At 35.6% G+C, this 20,031-nt stretch overlaps 1 protein-coding gene across 1 annotated transcript in view; it reads right to left on the bottom strand.

Moving 5' to 3' along the window:
• LOC129951634 (dipeptidase 1-like) overlaps positions 1-11,146 on the bottom strand; it is a 28,923-nt gene extending 17,777 nt beyond the window's left edge. Inside the window, exons 1-2 of the mRNA XM_056063879.1 lie at positions 10,891-11,146; positions 10,231-10,306 (exon numbers count right to left, since the gene is read on the bottom strand). Coding sequence (XP_055919854.1) covers positions 10,231-10,306; positions 10,891-11,137 — 323 coding nt within the window. The 5' untranslated portion in view covers positions 11,138-11,146. The remainder of the gene's footprint in view (positions 1-10,230; positions 10,307-10,890) is intronic.
• Between the last annotated feature and the right edge of the window lie 8,885 nt (positions 11,147-20,031).

Here is a 20,031-nt window from a genome sequence, read left to right as displayed (position 1 = left end):
TCCAATGGAAGCAATCATCTTGATTAAAAAAATAACTCATTTAAGTTTTCACTAAACACATAACCATCTAAATAATTACATTTCTGACTTTGCATTTAATCAACCACTAAATAAAACATTTTATTCGAACAATTCGAAATATCCTCCTCCACAAACCGGAAAATCCATTTAACACCATCATTCAATGAGTTATCAAATTTAATTTCGTTCATCCCTTAATCAAAGTCCTTAATCCCCTGACCAACTTGAAGAAACCAAATAATAATGTATAGAAGCATGAACAAGACCAAGAGTAAGAGCTGGAGCAAGGACAACGTGTAAACTAACTTAACACGGTTCTGTAACTATCTACACGTTTTTGTTGTCCGTAAACAATTGCTGATGTACATTTTCGTACAAATATAACTCAAAATTAATTCAATAGAATCTCCCAAAGCCTCTTGTTTCCCTGACCACTCAACGGAAGCACTTAGCCAATTCGATATTATCTGGCATTTGGTGTATCTTCTATGCCATCATAGCTGAACAAACTTTATATTCTTAACTTTCATTGATTGTCTGGTTTGGTAGGTGGAATGTTGGGTGTGTTGAAAAGCGGTGGCGGCGCGGCGGAGGTGGAGCGTCAATATGCGGTTGAAGTTGAAACATCCACAAGAATACAATTAATTCAACAGGAAAATATCCTGAGGATTTGATGATATTGATCTCTTGCTCACAACGAACTGCCCCCCTTCCGAAATTCTCTGTGTCGAAAAGGAAAATTGAATCAAACAGCAAAAGGCGAACTTCATTTCGATACACCGGAAATTATGCAATGGAATTTGTGTTTCTGTGGTATATGAAAATGGTCTTTTCCAGTTTCCACACTGAGGCCGAATCATTTCTCAAAAACAAATAAAATCAATCGGTTTTTATTAACTCTCTAATTAATCAATCGGGAAAACTGAAAATCCAATAAGATTCATGATGATGAAGCACAAGAGGAGCCTTAATTATCTTGAAATCGAACTTTGGGTTTCATGATGGTTTTTATCAAGTGGAGTCAGAATATTAAATCAATTTTTTTTAAATGTTTCAGGCTTTATTCAAATGTTTAGTGTTTACAAAAACAACGAGATGTTTCAATTACAATTTCTAAGGACCATTTATAAATTGAACCAAATAAAGGGTGTCCCAAAATCAACGCAAGATTTGAATTTGCCGCCATTTGTGCAGTGAAGTGTTGGCAACCATGAAAAAAAGCAATTTCACAGCTAACAGTATAGGGTTATTAAAAATGGAGCCTTACACGATAGAACAACGTGTCTTCATTATTAAAGAATATTTCAAAAAAAGTGAAAGCTTGGCGGCTGCAGTTCGAAAATTTCATACAAAATATGGTCGGAATAGTGTTTTAACTTCGTCAACTGTGAAGAGATTAATTGAAAAATCCATGGAGACTGGATCCGTTGGAGACGCCAAACACACTGGTCGTCCAAAAACAAGCCGTTCAAATGTGAATGTCGAAGCAGTGCGTGAGAGTGTTGCTGACAATCCAGGAACCTCAATTAGACGTCGTGGACAAGAATTGCAAATTTCAAGAACCTCTCTACAGCGTACACTCACCAAAGATCTGTGTCTTCATGCTTACAAAATTCAATTAACACAACAATTGAAGCCTAATGACCATGGACAGAGAAGAGAGTTCGTTGAATGGATTATTGAACATCAACAAATGGACCCTGATTTTTCGAGCAAAATCATCCTAAGCGATGAAGCACGTTTTCATCTTGATGGCTTTGTCAATCGCCAAAATTGCCGTATTTGGGGTTCGGGGAACCCACATGTGATTGTCGAAAAACAAATGCATCCACAACGCGTGGCTGTATGGTGTGGATTTTGGGCTGGAGGCATAATTGGGCCATATTTTTTTGAAAATGATGCTGGTCAAGCAGTGACTGTTACTGGTGCTCGATATTGCGAGATGATTACACAGTTCTTTCTGCCAAAATTGGATGATATTGATGTGTCCAATATGTGGTTTCAACAAGACGGTGCCACATGTCATACAACCCGTGAAACAATTCAATTCCGGCATGAGACATTTCCAGGTCGTGTACTCTCTCGTTTCGGTGATCAAAATTGGCCTCCTAGATCGTGTGATTTAACACCATTAGACTTCTTTTTATGGGGTTATTTGAAATCACAAGTCTATGTCAACAAACCCACAACCACCCGTGCATTAAAGGAGGAGATTCAACGCTGCATCAACGAAATTCAGCCACATTTATGCAGAATGGTCATGGAAAATTTCAACAAAAGAGTGCGCATGTGGATGCAAAGCCGTGGAGGCCATTTGCCCGATGTGTCCTATTTTGGGACACTCTTTATATGCAAACAGACCCAGATGTCAAACGTAAAATTAAGGTCTTGCTTTCAACTTTCTTTTCTCATTCTTTTAAACCCTAAACAGTAATACTTTCGTCTTTATGAATACTCATCAGATTACCCACGAAACTGTCGTACTGTCAAGTACAGAGTTTCGTTCATTAGCCGTACTCCGAGAATGTGGAATATTTTACCACACTCTGTCTTTCATAGTCTGTTATTGCAATATTCAGAAATTTAAAACCAATATGCACTGACACCTAATTCTTTTGCCTTTATTAAAAAATTAACACTTATTGCCTTAACTTAAACTACAAATTTGACGTACATACATTTGTAAGAATTAACGAAACTTGACAAAACAAAACAACATCTATCGTTAATGACACATAAAACTTTAAGGTGTACTTCCTCTGCCAATGCGAACGCTGTTGTGCAAACCAATGCTTAGTGTGTGTGTTCCAGCTCTGATAGTAGAACATATAACACTTACGATTACGACATTAAAAAAGATTTTTTCCATGTGAATTGTTGCTGATTATTGACAGTTGCCATATTTTAACATTTGACAAGTAAAAACTAAAAAATTACTGGATGTTGAGCAATACACTCTTCAATGAAGCATTTCAATTGTAAAAATTTCTTACAAGCGACTTTATGATAGTTATTGCTGATTGTTGACATTTAAATTGTCATTTAAAAGCTGTCATATTTTGAGATTTGACAAGTAAAAACTTATAATTTCAATACACGCTTCAACGACGCATTAAAATTGTTAAAATTTCCTACAAGCTTCCTTATGTCCATTATTGGTGCTTATTTTCAGCTGTCACTTTTAAAGCTGTCATGTTTTGAAATTTGACAAGTAAAAAATAAAAAATTACTGGATGTGAGCAATACATGCTACGACGACGTATTCAAATTGTTAAAATTTCTTACAAGCGACTTTATGAAAATTATTGCTGATTATTGACAGCTGTCACTTTTAAAGCTGTCATATTTTGAAATTTGACAAGCAAAAACTTATAATTGTAATACACGCTTCAACGACTCATTAAAATTGTTGAAATTTCCTACAAGCTTCTTTATGTCAATTATTGATGCTTATTTTCAGCTGTCACTTTTAAAGCTTTCATGTTTTGAAATTTGACAAGTAAAAGCTATAAAATAACTGAATGTGAGCAATACATGCTTCGACGACGTATTCAAATTGTTAAAATTTCTTACAAGCGACTTTACGATAATTATTGCTGATTATTGACAGCTGTCACTTTTAAAGCTGTCATATTCTGAACTTTGCGAAGTGAAAACTTATAATTGCAATACACGCTTCAACGATTCATTGAAATTGTTGAAATTTCCTACAAGCTGCTTTATGTAAATTATTGGTACTTATTTTCAGCTGTCACTGTTAAAGCTAGCATATTTTGAAATTTGACAAGTAAAAACTAAAAAATAACTGAATTTGAGCAATACGTGCTTCAACGATGTATTCGTATTCTTAAAATTTCTTACAAACGACTTTACGATAATTGACAGCTGTCACTTTTAAAGCTGTCATATTTTGAGATTTGACAAGTAAAAACTTAACTGCAATACACGCTTCAGCGATTCATTAAAATTGTTGAAATTTCCTACAAGCTTCTTTATGTCCATTATTGGTGCTTATTTTCAGCTGTCACTTTTAAAGCTAGAATGTTTTGAAATTTGACAAGTAAAAGCTACAAAATAACTGAATGTGAGCAATACATGCTTCGATGACGTATGCAAATTCTTAAATTTTTTTTCAAGCGACTTTATGATAATTATTGCTGATTATTGACAGCTGTCACTTTTAAAGCTTTCATATTGTGAAATTTGCGAAGTGAAAACTTATAATTGCAATACACGCTTCAACGATTCATTAAAATTGTTGAAATTTCCTACAAGCTGCTTTATGTCAATTATTGATGCTTATTTTCAGCTGTCACTTTTAAAGCTTTCATGTTTTAAAATTTGACAAGTAAAACTACAAAATAACTGAGTGTGAGCAATCGACTTTAAGATAATTGTTGTCAATATTTTGATATTTGTCAAGTAAAAACTAACTAATGACTTAATGTGCAGCAATGAACGTTTGAACGACGCGGCTTCTTAACATGAGACTATAAGTTTTTTGGTATTTCATATATAGTACAGCGTGAAATTGCCAACAAAACAATTCACAGTAGCCAGATTTTTGTATTTGAAAATTGGTACAGCTGAAAGAAGATCTGTCAGAATAACAATAAACAAACACAGATAACACTATTTGCAATCTAGAAAGTGCTGTTTTAAAATCTTGTTGTGCGGTAGAAACACCATGAAGATTTATTTAATTTAAACTGTGATAAACGTTTGGTGGAAACATAGCAAAACATAAATATCTTTTCTATTGCTTTCTCTTTTAAAATAAGCTCTTAGTCCATTTTCAATAACAAAACTAAATAATAATAACAGTAATAGATTGATTTTTTCCCCAATGGAAAACACATGATTATAAATGCAGAACCACTCAACGAAATACAAATTCAATATCAATCCGAAAAGGCCCAACTATAATAGACTTAAGTAATTTAATGTCTAAACCGAACGAAAAGTTATCAGAAGTTATCGTCAAAACTAAAAGTAACCATAATGGATTCAAGTAACTTAAGCAAATTTGACATTTGCTTAAGATCCAGCCATTTAAATGGCTCTTGCGTAATTGCGCGAAAGTTAGCGAAATTTAACGAAACTGAGCAGAACGTCTATTATGGTTAGTGACATATAAGGCTGCGTATTGGTTCGTTCCCTTAAGCTGGCTTAAGCTCAGTTAAGTCAATTATAGTTGGGCCTTAAGATATTACTCTTACTTTTATCGGTGTTATTCATACTATTGTTATTTGTTTGATATTGTTTTTGTTATTCGTGTAAAATAAAACTATACTATGGATAGATAGTACAACAAAACACGAGTTATGCAGTTACCAAACGTTTTCTTTTATACATTTTTTGTGTAATGAATTGTCCATAGCCGTCTGTGGATTTTCTAAAGCCCTAACAAATTATTTAAAAGGCCGAAAATTGTATCCTGAACGTACGAACAAAAATGCGTCGTGGACACATACATCACTCTGAAAATCTTTGATTTAAATTCTAAGGACCTTGAAATGCCGAAAAATTTCAAAATTTTCAATTCCATTAACTTCTATGGAAAATTAATTAATCACTTGACAGCTGACAAAATGGCTGACAAAATGGCTGCTAAATTATTGTTGTCAACTTAAAGTTATTTACCTTTAAAAAAACCACGTTTTACATTTCAATTTTGTAAAAAAATGATGACCCGTTTTTGAGGTGTTGAATTTCGAAAAAAATGTTTAATATTTTTTTTTAAATCAAAAATAAAAACAATTACTTTTTTGATCATCAAATATTATTGAAGCAGGGGTGGAATTGGCTAAGGTGATAGTTGACTATCATTTTCATTCCGTCTGTGTAAGATGATTCAACTCAATTCAATCCGATTGAACAATTTCAGATTCAAATTGTCAAAATTCGTTGTTGCTTTGGTGAAATTTTAAATCGAGACAATATTTTTAATTTTTGAAAAGCTATTTGAGTCGAAAGTAAATTTTTACCAAGTTTTAGTATTGTTTTTTTGTTAAGTTTTTATTTTATGTAAGAAAACTGTCTATTCATTTTTTCTCAACATTTTACCAGATGTTAAAAACGTTATTGTTCGTTGCACAAAATTGTTTTTGAGATGAAATCAATTTTCATTCGTTTTCATTTTTGAGGTGACAAATTCAGTTTTTTTAATTTTTTTGATTACAAAAAACGTGGATTTGATTTTTTTTTCCAAAAATATATTTGTTTGGTATCACGTTTTCCAATTGCACATGATTTTGGTGTCTGATTGACGTCGCCAAAGCTTAAAATTGAGTGACCAGGAAACTTTTCACATAAATTAGCCATAATTGGTCATATTGGTTGACTTGCTGAAACCACAATTTTCTGTCATATAGGAGTTATATGACACTTTCAATTGCTGTCAAGGTTGGGGGGAAATCAATTAATTCGTATCATCAAGAGCACTTGCAATTACGGTAGCAATATTTTGGCTGAGCGTGCATGATGCCCAGGCCTTCAAACATCAGTAACGCCTTAACTCTGCTCAAAAAGTTTCATTATTTTAGCAATGCTTGCTTAGTCTCTCTATAATGACGACCATGATCATAAACAAAAACTAGTTACAATCGAATCTTCTCTTTTATAGTAGTTAGCTGTAATAATGTTAAAAAGATTCTTTTGTTAAATATATCCATTTCCATTACCATAAATGGCAAACATTCAAGTATTATCATGACACTTCAAATGACAGCTGAAATTGTCAGGTGTCAAATGTTAGCGAAAGCTAACTGAAGGTATGTATGACCCTATAATTTAAAGATCCCATGGGCAGGTTTAGCCAACATAATGGACTTCATTTGCAGTCAATTTCATTCTTTGAACGTACATTTTGACCGAAGCAACTATAGTTACTTTATCCAGAGTCATGAATTTCAAGTTCAGAACTTTACTTCGCAAATCTCTACTTTAAGTTCATAGTACAAAAAGTACCAACAAAATTTCTGCTTTCAAAACACTCCTCAAGCAAGCTTCAATACCACCACGATTTGTATTTTGTATTGTAGAGAAACAATAGTTTTTTCCTTTTCAAATTGATAAGGAACTCTTTTACAGAAAACATTAAATAAAGTTGTGTAGAAAATAAATAAATCATAGAGAAATAAAGTTCAGCTTTCAGTTGAATGAAAAAAACATTATCAACTGTCATTTTGATAGAAAAAGATTTGACTTGATAGTTAGGAAGATTTTCTTTTACTAACTTTCCAGTCTACTTTCCATTAAAGTTGCCTTAATTGGAAGGTATTTTTTTGGCAGCTTGCCAATCAAATACCCGAAACTGGCCTTACTTATGTCGCCTGAACCTGCCCAATATCATTTCATATTGTCAAATTATTTAAATGCTTTAACAAAAAATAACGTTTAATTTAAAGAAAAAGTATCTACGATTCGCTTCAGAAGCCAAAAGTAATTTAGAACAAAAACCCACATAAAAAACAGAGCTTTCCAGTGCAGTGGGGGCCTGGGCCTCATACTTTATTATTACCATCAAAACTAAGGTAGACAAAATTATCCATGCACACTTACGCAGTCTGACGCGTCGGTTATTATATTTTTCTACGTATTCTACGAGCACGATAATAATGAACGAAAGTAAAATTTTATTTTTTTCAATATAAATTCATGAGGAAAATTCACGTGGGTATATTACATGTAGATATAAAAATGAAAGACGGTATCATGAATAAGAAATGACAATATTCTAAGAACCTAGAGCTGATGATGGTCCTTGATGTCCTGACATGGGTTACGTAACTTATATACTTATTCATTAGAAACTCAAATTGAATAAAGGAACATTTTCCTTAGCTTCGTATTACTTAGAAATTCACATAAACATTTTTTTTTGTCTCTTTTCGGTATTTTTCAAAACTCCAAGAATTCAAACACTAAGTTAAATAAAATAAAGGGAAAGAGAAAACGATGTTGAATTTTAATATTAAACCATTTTTGGGCCAAAAAGTTTATGCATGTATTTGAATGATGGTTTGAAATAAAACAAAACGACGACTTTTGAAGTTAGTATAGGTAGGTAGGTAATGACCGAAGGCTTTTTGCTTTATCACCTCTATCATTTTGCGGTCCTTAGCTTACAGAAAGTTGGTATAAGTTTTTGCATGCAGACAAGTGGGAAAGAGATGATTTAAAACGTGTGAGGGTTAAAATAAATGAGAATACCTTTAATCAAATATTCTCAAGTTAAAACCTTTTATGGGGCTTTTTTTGTTTTTGGTTTTTTGGTGAGATTGAAAAACTTAACTCATTACTATTTGTCTAGAGATAAATCATTTTAAAAGTAATGTACGTGAGGTGTTGAGAATTTTGTGGATTTGAGATGATAAATTATTCTAAGGGTTTTATCGAAAACTGAAGATTGATAATGTCTAGAGTATTCGACAGGGTCATCAATATTTTGATTTGATCGGAGGTTTGAGATTGTGTCCGGCTTTTGTTTATAATTTGTACCATAAGATTAACAATTTTCATTTGTAGTGAATTTTAAAAGCATCGCCGCTTCAATATTTTCTGCGGGAATATGTTACGTCAATAGAGTCTTGCTTGCATTAAGGACTATTCACATGGCAGCGACCAACGATAGAACGAATAATCGTCCATTATGACATTTCTAGAATTAAATTTTTCGTTAAGACGCTAGCGAAGTGTGAAGTGTAGATTGCATGTGGAACGCAAATTGAGTTTGACAGTTCGATACAATAAGATAGCAATTCGCATTTTTGGGTTAAAGCAGTATTCACATGAGCGCAACCAACGAACGACAAATGAATTACAAAATGTGAGTTTATATATTTACGTTTCAAGACATATTTCCACACAAATTCTTAACAAAACGATAGCAATATAGTTTTTATTTGATGTATGGTGCATACTTTCACTTTTCAATATCATATATTAATAAATTTAAGAAAACAAACTTATTCGTCGCAAAAAAAAATTTAAGTTGATACGAACTGTCAAAGTTTATTCGCGTTCCACATTATCCACACTCGCAACGAATAAAATAATCGCACGTATTTAACCTTAAAAAATAATTCTGGTTTTGGTTTCAGTGGTGAATGGTGTTTGGCTGTGGCTCCTTGTCAAACTTCATTCGCGACGAATTAAAAACTCTCATGTGAAAGAAATGTCAAAATCGACGAATATTCGTTCATTCGTTGGTCGTTGGTCGTGCTCATATGAATAGTGCTTTAGATGCTAGGGAAGTGTGGATTGCTTGTGGAACGCGAATTGAGTTTGACAGTTCGATACAAACAGATTACAATTCGCGGAGTATAATGGGCAGGTTCAGGCAACATAAGGGACTTCATTTACAGTCATTTATTCATTCTTTGAAAGTACATTTTGACCAAGGCAACTAGTTAATTTTCCAAGTGTCATGAATTTTAAATTCAGAACTTTACTTCACAAATATTAATATAATATTACTTATTTCTTTTTTAAATTGAGAAGGAACCCTTTTAGAGAAAACCTTAAATGGAATTGTGCAAAAAGTAAATAAATTAAAGAATAGTTAAGCTTAGCTTGCAGACAACTTTCGTATAAAGTTGTCTTTATTGGAAGGCATTGTTTTGGCAGCTTTCCAATCAGATACTAGAAACTTGCCTTAGTGTCAAGTCACTTAAGTCACCTGAACCTGCAAAATAATTTGTGTGGATTGCATGTGGAACGCGAATTGCGTTTGACAGTTCGGTGCAATCCGATTGTAATTCGCGGAGTATTATTTTGTTTTCTTTAATTTCTTTTATTTTGGGAATTAAAAATCTAATTTTATTACTTTAAGCTTAAACTATGTCCGAGCCAACCGTTATAAATAAAACATCAATAACTTTAAACGTATACTCTCGTATAGGTTTGAACTTTTAATTCACCAAGTTTAGGCTTGTACTTTTTCCTAGATTACACAATTCACCATGTGTATTGTATTGCAAAATATTCATTTAGCGAGATACGAGCAATATACACCCTCAAGGTCATGTAAATTGTTATAGCACATCTGTCTAACGGAATATACATAAATTACGACCTTAAACATAAGCTAGATATAATGTTATTGCGGTATACGTAACGTAGTAGGTACCTACCCTTAAACCAAAATATTATAGCAATACAGAAATATGCATTTATATGTATGTATGTATGTATCAATGTACTTACTGATTGATTCCATCAAATCCAGCTCCCAGCCCAACATGATCAATGCCAGCTACTTGCTTAATGTGATTTATGTGCGCTGCACCCAAGGATATTTGTAAGGATATGTGTTTGTATTTAGTTTCCAGCCAGCACCATTTTCCACCACCATCCAATTCCAATTCCAATTCCAATTGTGTGTATCGTTATACCCAAGACGAATGTTGTTAATTGTGATTTTGCACAAAACGAGAAATTCAGCAGAAATGGATGCCACACATCAGCCGAGCAAGCCAAGAGCCAAGCCAAGCCGTACGATTTCGTTCGTTTGAAATCATCGATGGTGAAAATCGCCCACAGGAAATCGTTGGTATGTAAATTCAGGGAAATCATCACCATGTGAACGCAATGAATAGGGTACACACGCCAACGCCACCAGCAGCAGCACCAGCAACAAAATGAGGCACGAGCAGGAGCACAAGCCCAGGCACGAGTAGAAGCACCATCCAGCAAAGAAAAATCGAGCGACGAGGAATGAAAATGAAAATGAAAGAGAAAACATCAACTTAAATTAGCATGTAATTTTCAGAAGTGCAGAAAGAGAGAAAGCAAAATAATGTACGAGGAGGAGCTGATGGAAAATAGGAAAACGATATATGGGAGCAGGAGGAACACATTACTCACCGACAGCATCCTGTACGGTAGAATTATCACTGCACGATAGGAATCTCGAGTAGAAATTCACCATCACCATGCCGCCATTTTTGGCCAGCGACTGAAGAATGTCATCCTGAACGTTACGACTGGAATTGCACAGTTCATAGGCTGACGAATGAGAGAATATCACAGGAGCTTCGCTGGTTTCAAGCGCGTCACGCATTGTGCCAACAGACACGTGTGACAGGTCGACCATCATTCCGAGGCGATTCATTTCGCGTATGATTGTCTGAAAGTATAGAGATACAAAAGATAATTAGATTAATTAACTGAAAGACCATGAAATGACTGTGAGACATAAAGAGGGAACAATAATAATTATCAATGAAATTGGATGAGGAAGGTTTTGGATTGATGGTGTGTTCTTTACAGCAAATGACCAAAATGCCTATCAAGCTAAATCAAAAGGCGAACCTTTATCATGTCGATGGAGGATTGGACGATTGGACGAACGGGACCGGATGCACGTCCAGGACAAAATATTCAACACAAAGAGAATAGGTAAGAGGTAACCGTAATACAAAAGGTAAATTTTCTGTAGATATTGATAAAAGCCGAAGGTGTTTGAAAATAGGGTAGATCTTCTAAGGCTATGGCTATACTTCATGGGATAGAACAACAGAGGATCTACAAAATCCCTTCTTTTGTATGTTTTTTGAAAGCTAATTGATTCGGATGTCAAGGTTTATGCGAAATGGAAAATGTTTAACATTGGAGGCTTAGTATATTCCTTAGGCTATCTGCTTACGAAGTGCTTCGTCATAGACATGACAGTTCGAAACTATTCATTGTTTGCTGCAATACGTCACGGATTTAATTTATTTACGTAAAAGTTCACAATGGCACAGCCTTTAAAGTGCTTAAAGCATTCAATGGACATCTGTATTAAATATTATAAAAGTTTGTCAAATTGATAAAAATACATAGATGTTTCAATTTTGTTTTAATGACGTTTTTTTTTAGATGCCACTGTCAGTTTGCAAAACTTTGTAAATGGCGGCCATTTTGTCAGCTGTCAAGTGATTCTTAGTTTCGTTAAGCTTTTCAATTCGAATAGACTGACACCTGATTACCGATTTCAAATTGAATCAAAAACGGGATTGCATATGATCCCATTTTTCATAAGTGACTTTTGTTTACCGATAAACCTCACTTTCGAGACAAGTCACTGTTCGATGCTAGTGAGAGATAAGAAATATTTTTTAACGAAACTTTCATTCGATCAAAGCTGGAGAGAAAATTAGAGAACAAGTCAATTTGAAAGAACTTTTAAGCCCCAACTATGTATAATAGACTTAACCGAAAATAAGCTTATGTCAAAAGTGAACGAAAAGTTATCAGAAGTGATCGTCAAAACAAAAAGTAACCATAATGGATTCAAGTAACTTAAGCAAATGTCAAACGAAATGCGTTTCAAATTTGACATTTGCTTAAGCTCGAGCCATTTAAATGGCTCTTGCGTAATTGCGCGAAAGTTAGCGAAATTTAACGAAACTGAGCAGAGCGTCTATTATGGTTAGTGACATATAAGGCTGTGTGGCAGTGGAAAGTTGTTGGGGGCAGCAAACGAGAGAGGGGGGGAGAGGTGTTTCCACTAAGGCACCTCTCCTTATCCAGGCGGCAGCGGACGAATTCTCGAGATAGAATCAACGGTGGCGTCTACAGTTCCAGTAAGGTTGAACTACTTAGTGAACACCTTATAGGGCTTCTTCGACATATTCGGAGGCCAGGCCTGTAAGGAGTGGTTTATCCGGCTCCCCTTCCTTGGAGTTATACTAAGGATATGGCCCTCCAGGTTGGGGGTTGTGCCGTCAGGGTGACTTCCTGGCCACGTAAAAATACCTTAAGTTTCGAAGCACCAACAAGCCTCGGATACGGACGGATTCACTGTTGACAACCCACGCAAACGAAATAAGGACAACGAATTTCGGATATGTACGTGGAATGTTAGGTCCCTTAACAGACCACGTGCAGCCGAACAATTATCAGAAGCCCTAAACTGCTGCAAGGCAGATATTACAGCCATCCAAGAAGTGCGATGGGATGGACCGGGCAAACGCAAACTAAAAGACTGCGATATCTACTACGGCGACTGCTACCGTGAACAAAGACAGCGTCTATTTGGGTGTGGATTTGTTGTTGAAACTAGGCTCAGGCAAAAAGTCTTGAGTTTCAACAGTGTGAGCGAGCGCATCACGACAATCCGCATCAAGGCTAAATTCGCCAACATAAGCCTAATATGCGCGCATGCCCCAACAGAGGAGAAAGATGAAGACACCAAAGATATGTTCTTCGAGCTCTTGGACAAGACATATGAGCAGTGCCCTGGCTATGGCATTAAAATTGTCTTAGGAGATTTTAATGCCAAGCTAGGAAGAGAAGACATCTTTGGTGGCATAATCGGGAGATACAGTCTGCACGACACTACCTCCGACAACGGATTCAGGCTGGTCGATTTCGCTGCGGGGCGAGACGTTCTGGTAGCTAGTACGCAGTTCACGCATCTTAATATCCACAAGGGGACATGGAAATCTCCTGATCAATCAACCGTCAACCAGATTGACCACATTGCGATCGACGCACGACACTTCTCCAGTATCCAGGATATCCGAACATTCCGAGAGGCCAATATTGACTCGGACCACTACCTCGTTGTAGGCAAGGTACGGCTACGGATATCCCGATCCAAGCCAAAACAAGGAAGTACTGTGAGAAGATTCGACGTTAGACGGCTACAATCGCAAGAGATTGCCATGTCCTTTTCCGATCGAGTCTCTAATAACCTCTTAAGGAGTCCTATGCTGCCTGCATTAAGCATTGAAAACCAGTGGCAACATTGCCTCGCAGCCATCAGAGATGCCGCCTCTGAAGTGCTAGGTTTCACCCGGCCACCACAGCGAAACCCCTGGTTTGACGACGAATGCCGGCAAGCGCACGCAGCGAAACAAGACGCATACAAAACGGCGCTGCACAAAAGGACTAGAGCTGCTCTACGAGCAGAAGAGGAAAGAGGAGCACCGACTTCTTAGACGGAAAAAAGAGAGCATGAGAAGCACGCGATTGAGGAGATAGAGGGATGTCACAAAAAAAAGAGGTTCGGAAATTCAACCAAAAGGTAAAAAAAACCTCTCAAGGGTACCAGCCACTGAACCGAAGCCTGTAAAGACGATCAAAGGAACATCGCAGTAGAACCGCAGTCGATGCTGAGAATATGGAAAGATCACTTCTCCAAATTATATAACGGCGATGACGAACCGAATTCGGCTGTAAGGGACAGTGACGCAGTTCAACAATTCCGCCTACACGACCTTGACGAAGTGAAGATAGCTATATCTAAACTTAAGACAAACAAATCTGCTGGAGCTGACGGCATCGGTGCCGAACTATTCAAAGCAGCAGGCGATGACTTAGTAGGGAGCATGCACCAACTTATCTGCAAAATATGGTCGGAAGGAAGCATGCTTGATGAGTGGAATCTCAGCTTAGTGAGCCCGATATATAAGAAAGGAGACCTTCTAAACTGCGCCAACTACAGAGGCATCAGGCCCTTAACATTGCGTATAAGATCCTCTCTGCCGTATTATGTGAACGTCTGAAGCCATTCGTCAACAACCTGATTGGTCCTTATCAGTGTGGCTTCAGACCAGCAAAGTCCACTATCGACCAAATATTCACACTACGGCAGATCTTGGAAAAAACCCAGGAGCTGATACCCACCATCTCTTTATCGATTTTAAAGCCGCGTATAACAGCATCTATAGGGAAGAGTTCTACCGAGCAATGTCTAGTTTTGGCATCCCTGTCAAACTTATCCGTTTGTGCATAATGACGATAGAGAATGCACGCTGCTCTATCAAGGTCGGAAAAGATCTTACCGATGCATTTGATGTCAAAAAAGGTTTTAGAAAAGGCGATGCACTGTCATGCGACTTTTTCAACTTCATTCTGGAAAGAATTGTGCAAAACTCAACCGTCAACACAAGAGGCACAATCTCCAATTACTCGGATACGCAGATGATATTGACATAATTGGAAGATCAAAGCGTGATGTCAATGGAGCGTTTTTGATCATTGCGACGGTAGCGAAGAAGATGGGTTTAGTGGTCAATGATGGCAAGACCAAGTATATGCTGTCATCAAAAAAGGACACTGAACAACGACGTGTTGGACAAAACGTCACCATGGACAGCTATAACTTTGAGGTAGTTAAGGACTTTGTCTACCTAGGCACCGCTATTAATGCAGACAACGACACCAGCGCTGAAATCAAACGAAGAATAACTCTTGCAAATCGCTGCTTCTTTGGACTTAGAAGGCAATTGAGAAGTAAAGTCCTCTCTCGAGCATCTAAAATCGCTATCTATAAGACACTCATCATCCCGGTTCTCATTTATGGCGCTGAGGCCTGGACCCTGTCAAAGAAAGATGAGAGCGTCTTAGGATGCTTCGAGAGAAAAATTCTTCGGGTGATTTTTGGTCCCATACGCATAGATGGAGAATGGAGGAGAAGATATAACGACATCATCGGATGGACATCAACGCTCCAGCCTGGAAGGTCCTCTAATCCAATCCCGAGGGACCGCGCAGTAAAGGAAGACTGTGACTTAGGTGGGTGAAGACCTCAACCAACTTGGCGTGCAAAACGGGAGATAGCTAGCTAGGGACCGAGCTGGCTGGAGACGCTTGTTGGTTGAGGCCCAGGTCCGCCCCGGACTGTAGTGCCACCTTAAGTAAGTAAGTAAGCTATTCATAATGGGGGCCATATAGTGCTTAAAACTCAAGCGAAGATTTAATTCGTTGAAGTTTGGATCATATATGGAACGCTAATCGAGTTTGAAGCGGATATTTTATTCGTTGAAGTTTGGATCGTATGTGAAATGCAGATTGAGTTTGACAGTTCAGTACAACCAGATTACAATTCGCGATGAACAATTTGTTTTCTTAAATTTGTCTTTTTTACGCAATGAAAAAGCTAATTTTATTACCTTAAGATTAACTAAAGCTATATTTCTACTTTTTTTGTTTACAAAACGCACAGAATTAGCTTTATACATTTTTTAAAATCACATTTATTTATTCATTCGTCGGACGTTGGTAGATTTCATGTGAACAGTCCCTTAATTGTAAATCAATTTCTTGCAGCTAGCCAATCAGATATAATAGAATGCAAGGCAAGTATTGAAGTCCCTTTTATGACGTCGGAACTTGCCCGTGTTTTTGTTATTCATGATTCCAATACCCTCCACTTAGTTTGCTTTTTCTTAAAAGGTTGTTAAATCTTAAAAAAACTGATCCAAGCCATTCAAAAACTACCTTCGCTTACAATTAATCCAAGAGGTTTGAAGAATTCCTATGCATCAAAAGCAAGTTTCGATAAAAGGAATTAACCTTTTAAAGAAACGTTTCCTTCTCCTTCTTTGATGTTTTATTATTTTGAATAAAACTTATTTCTCTAAATAAATTCAATATTGAAAACTTCAAAAGCTTAAAGAAGAATCTATTACCTAAAATTCAAATGAAAAATCTCATCATCCATAAGAACTTCAAATAAGTAAGATTCAGTGGTTCTATAGTATAAATTCACTAAACAAAATACAACTTCTTTTAAAGGAAGTTCTAAAAATTACTTAACAGTCTTACAAGAAATAAAGTGTTTTCCTGAAAATGATTTTTATTGTAAAGGAATCTTGGGATTTACATTCAAAGGAAGGGAACTGAAAATACGAGTACACTATTGGAAGCCAATATTGAAGAATTTGTATCCTTTTTAAAAATCCTTTATGTTTTGTATTTACCAACAGAATCCTTTTCGCACACAATTTCTAAGTGGATAAAACTGATTTTGTTTAAATAAAATTTATGTATGTATGTATTGCATTTGTAAATATTTTTTTTTATATTGATTTATTCAAAGTAAATAAAAATCTTACAGATGGATTCGCGTATTTCTTTTGAATATTTCAATACCTCGAATGCAAATATTTTGTTTGTCCTTAATGCAGATGCAAGCACTTTGGAACAACTTGTTACTGTATTTCTTTTCTATACATAAACAAAATTGTTAAATATTTATTTTATAGTTTTATCTGAATAATATTTTAAATATTCGATGATGGATTTTTAAAAGAAACAAAGATTCAGATCCTTTTGTAAATATAGAGAATGCAAATGCAATTTCATGATTGGACGACGTAACATAAAAATAAATATGCATTTAAAATTGAAAAAAAGCAAAAATAAGAGAAGTTTTTATTCTTTCAAAATTTGTCTAACATCTTCAGATATATTTATGTACTCAACAAAAGTAAAGCTTTTGAAGGAAATACACTCCAAGTCATTTGATTGTTCTTGTTATTTTTTTGTTTTTTAAATGTTAATGTATAAATGAGTATAACCTTAGTCTTAACTTCTAAGTCTAACATATAGAGATACGAGAATCCGTATTATCTAGAGACCTGACGTCTGCCTACCTGAAACACTCTTTAGAATTAAAAGTCTTTAAATTTACTCGCTCAATATCAATGTGTCAAAAGTTTTTAAACGAAATCCGACTTTGCGCACTTTAATTCGGTTATAAGACTTGTCAACAGGGTTTTCTTTCTGGGGATTTTTTCATTAACATTGAAAATTGGTACAAGTGACGTATATTGCTAATATACGAGGGTCGTTTGAAAAGTCCGTGCGAACATAAAAACTGCTTAATTTTTTTGGATTAACCTTTTTTATTTTTCAACCTTTCTCCTTTCAGGCTTATACACTTTGTCCAACGCAGCTATAGTCCGAATGATAGGATTTGTCTAAACCTGTAAAGAAGCCATTGGTTACTGCAATGACCTCCTCGTTTGAATGGAATTTTTATTCCGCCAGCCATTTCTTCATATTGGGGAATAAATAATAGTCCGACGGAGCCAAGTCTGGAGAATAGGGGGGATGTGGAACGATTTGGAATCCTAATTCTAATAGTTTTGTTGTTGTAACTGCTGAGGTATGAGCTGGTGCCTTGTCGTGATGGTAAAGAACTTTTTTGTGGGCCACTCGTGGACGTTTCTCTTTCAGGTCGGTTTTCAAACGGTCCAATAGCAATGAATAATATTCACCTTTAATGGTTTTATCCTTTTCCAGATAGTTGATGAAGATTATTCCTTGCGAATCCCAAAAGACAGTCGCCATAACCTTCCCAGCCGACGTCTAGAACGTCCAAAGTCTGTTGTGCTAATATGGCCACTCCGTAAATTTTTAAACCACTTGTTAACTGTTCTACCAGAAGGTGGGCAGTCACCATAATGTTTATCAACCTCTGTTTAGTCTCCTGAGGAGTTTTGCCTTTCATAAGGTAATGTTTAATCAACACACGAAATTCTTTTTCGTTCATTTTTTTGACATCCTCAATTCAAACGAATATTAAACACATACCAATAGACCCACCTGGCTACTAACTGTAAATTACCTCGATATGCACCAGTAGTGCCATCTGTCTGACTTTGCACGGACTTTTCAAACGACCCTCGTACAACTTGACAATTGTCAAAATGTATTCCATAGGAATTGGAGTAAAATACCTGACAGTTGTCATCTTTTCGTTTCATAAAGAAACTGTCATGACAATGAATTGTCATTTATTTTTTGACAATTGTCAAGAAGAATACAACAATTTTTTATTGATAATTATTTTATGAAATTTTAAAAATAATAATTTAGAAATTTTTCAGTATTTAATTGACAATTGCGATAGGAATCTCAGTAACATTCAAATATTTACAGTGAAAAGACCTAAACTGATTAACGATATGTTTCCAAGTGACAGTAAAAGAAATGGGGATTCTCAGTTGGATTTCCGTGGAATACGTCGCCGGCACCCTTGGAATTTTAAACAAAGAATAAATAATGATTTTGAATCGTTGAATGACCTAAAATAAAAAAAATCATATTGGAAAAAGAGCCTTGGAATATGTTTTATCGAAAATTGGGCCATGTTTACAGAAATTACTTTCTTGAAACTAAAACCCAAATTATATTATATGCATTACATTGGCTTGGAAGTGGAACTCCGTACAATGTAGTTGGCGATGAACAGGGTTTTTCTAAATTATCAATGCATCGGTGTGAAAGGGAAAAGAAATTCACTGACCGCAGAAAACGTTTCAGGAGTTTTGCATATTTTTCTTATTTTATAAAAACCCTGTCAAATTTTATGAAATTATGCCCTGGAAATCATTTTTCCAATAGGTTGCGATCAGGCCCGAGTTAATACGAATAAGAAATTTATTTAGTTGACTCCACAAACTCGAAAGCTATATACCCGAAAAATGTTTACCACATATAGCCCAACTCACAATAAATCCCATAAACTTTAAGCCCACATAGCTCAACTTGCTAGTATCTCCAAAAAGTCAAACCCATATAGCCTAAGTTGCTATTAACCCAAAAATATTAAATCCATGCAGCCTAACTCAGCAAAGGGTTTTCTGATTGAAAAAAATTTAATTCTATGCCACGTATTTTTTTTTTATTTTTGCGAGGTGTGGAAATATGCTGGACTAATTAGTAATTATCTTGAGTACCTTATTTATTTTTGATGGAGAGAGATGCGCGAATTGAGCGTTAAAGTACATTTCGATACTAGTGCGGTAAAATTTTGAATTGTTAATTTCCACGAGTCCGTTTTGAGTTTAACAAGCGAAAAATGGCGAAATAAATTTTGCAGCAGAAGTATTGAATCATATTTTTCGACACAACAGACGTAAAGTTGAATTTTCCGAAACCCTCCCGTGTGCAAAATTTAGCCTTACGCGAATTACGCATATCTAAAAACTAATAATTGACTTAAAGGTGTTCGAGTTGAAATATTTTACTACTAGTTTTTTTTTAAAGAGGCACTAAAAAGCAATGTATTTGTTTTAATAAAACATCGACACTCGAGATACATTGACACTCTATGGATCTGATAAGTTTGGAATTGGCACTTTTTATGTAATAAGAGATAAATTGCTCACAGAAATGCACAAGAGGATTGAAGCTTACACTAACATCACTGATATCTCGGGTTTTGTTTGCAATATTTTAAGTATGAGCAAAAAATTTAGTCGAAATTTATCATGAAGCAGCTTA

The sequence above is a fragment of the Eupeodes corollae genome, chromosome 3 (genome assembly GCF_945859685.1).
Source record: "Eupeodes corollae chromosome 3, idEupCoro1.1, whole genome shotgun sequence".
In the NCBI taxonomy this organism is placed as follows: domain Eukaryota; kingdom Metazoa; phylum Arthropoda; class Insecta; order Diptera; family Syrphidae; genus Eupeodes; species Eupeodes corollae.
Note: the sequence above shows the minus strand (reverse complement) of the source record. Positions and strands in the feature narration are given on the sequence as shown.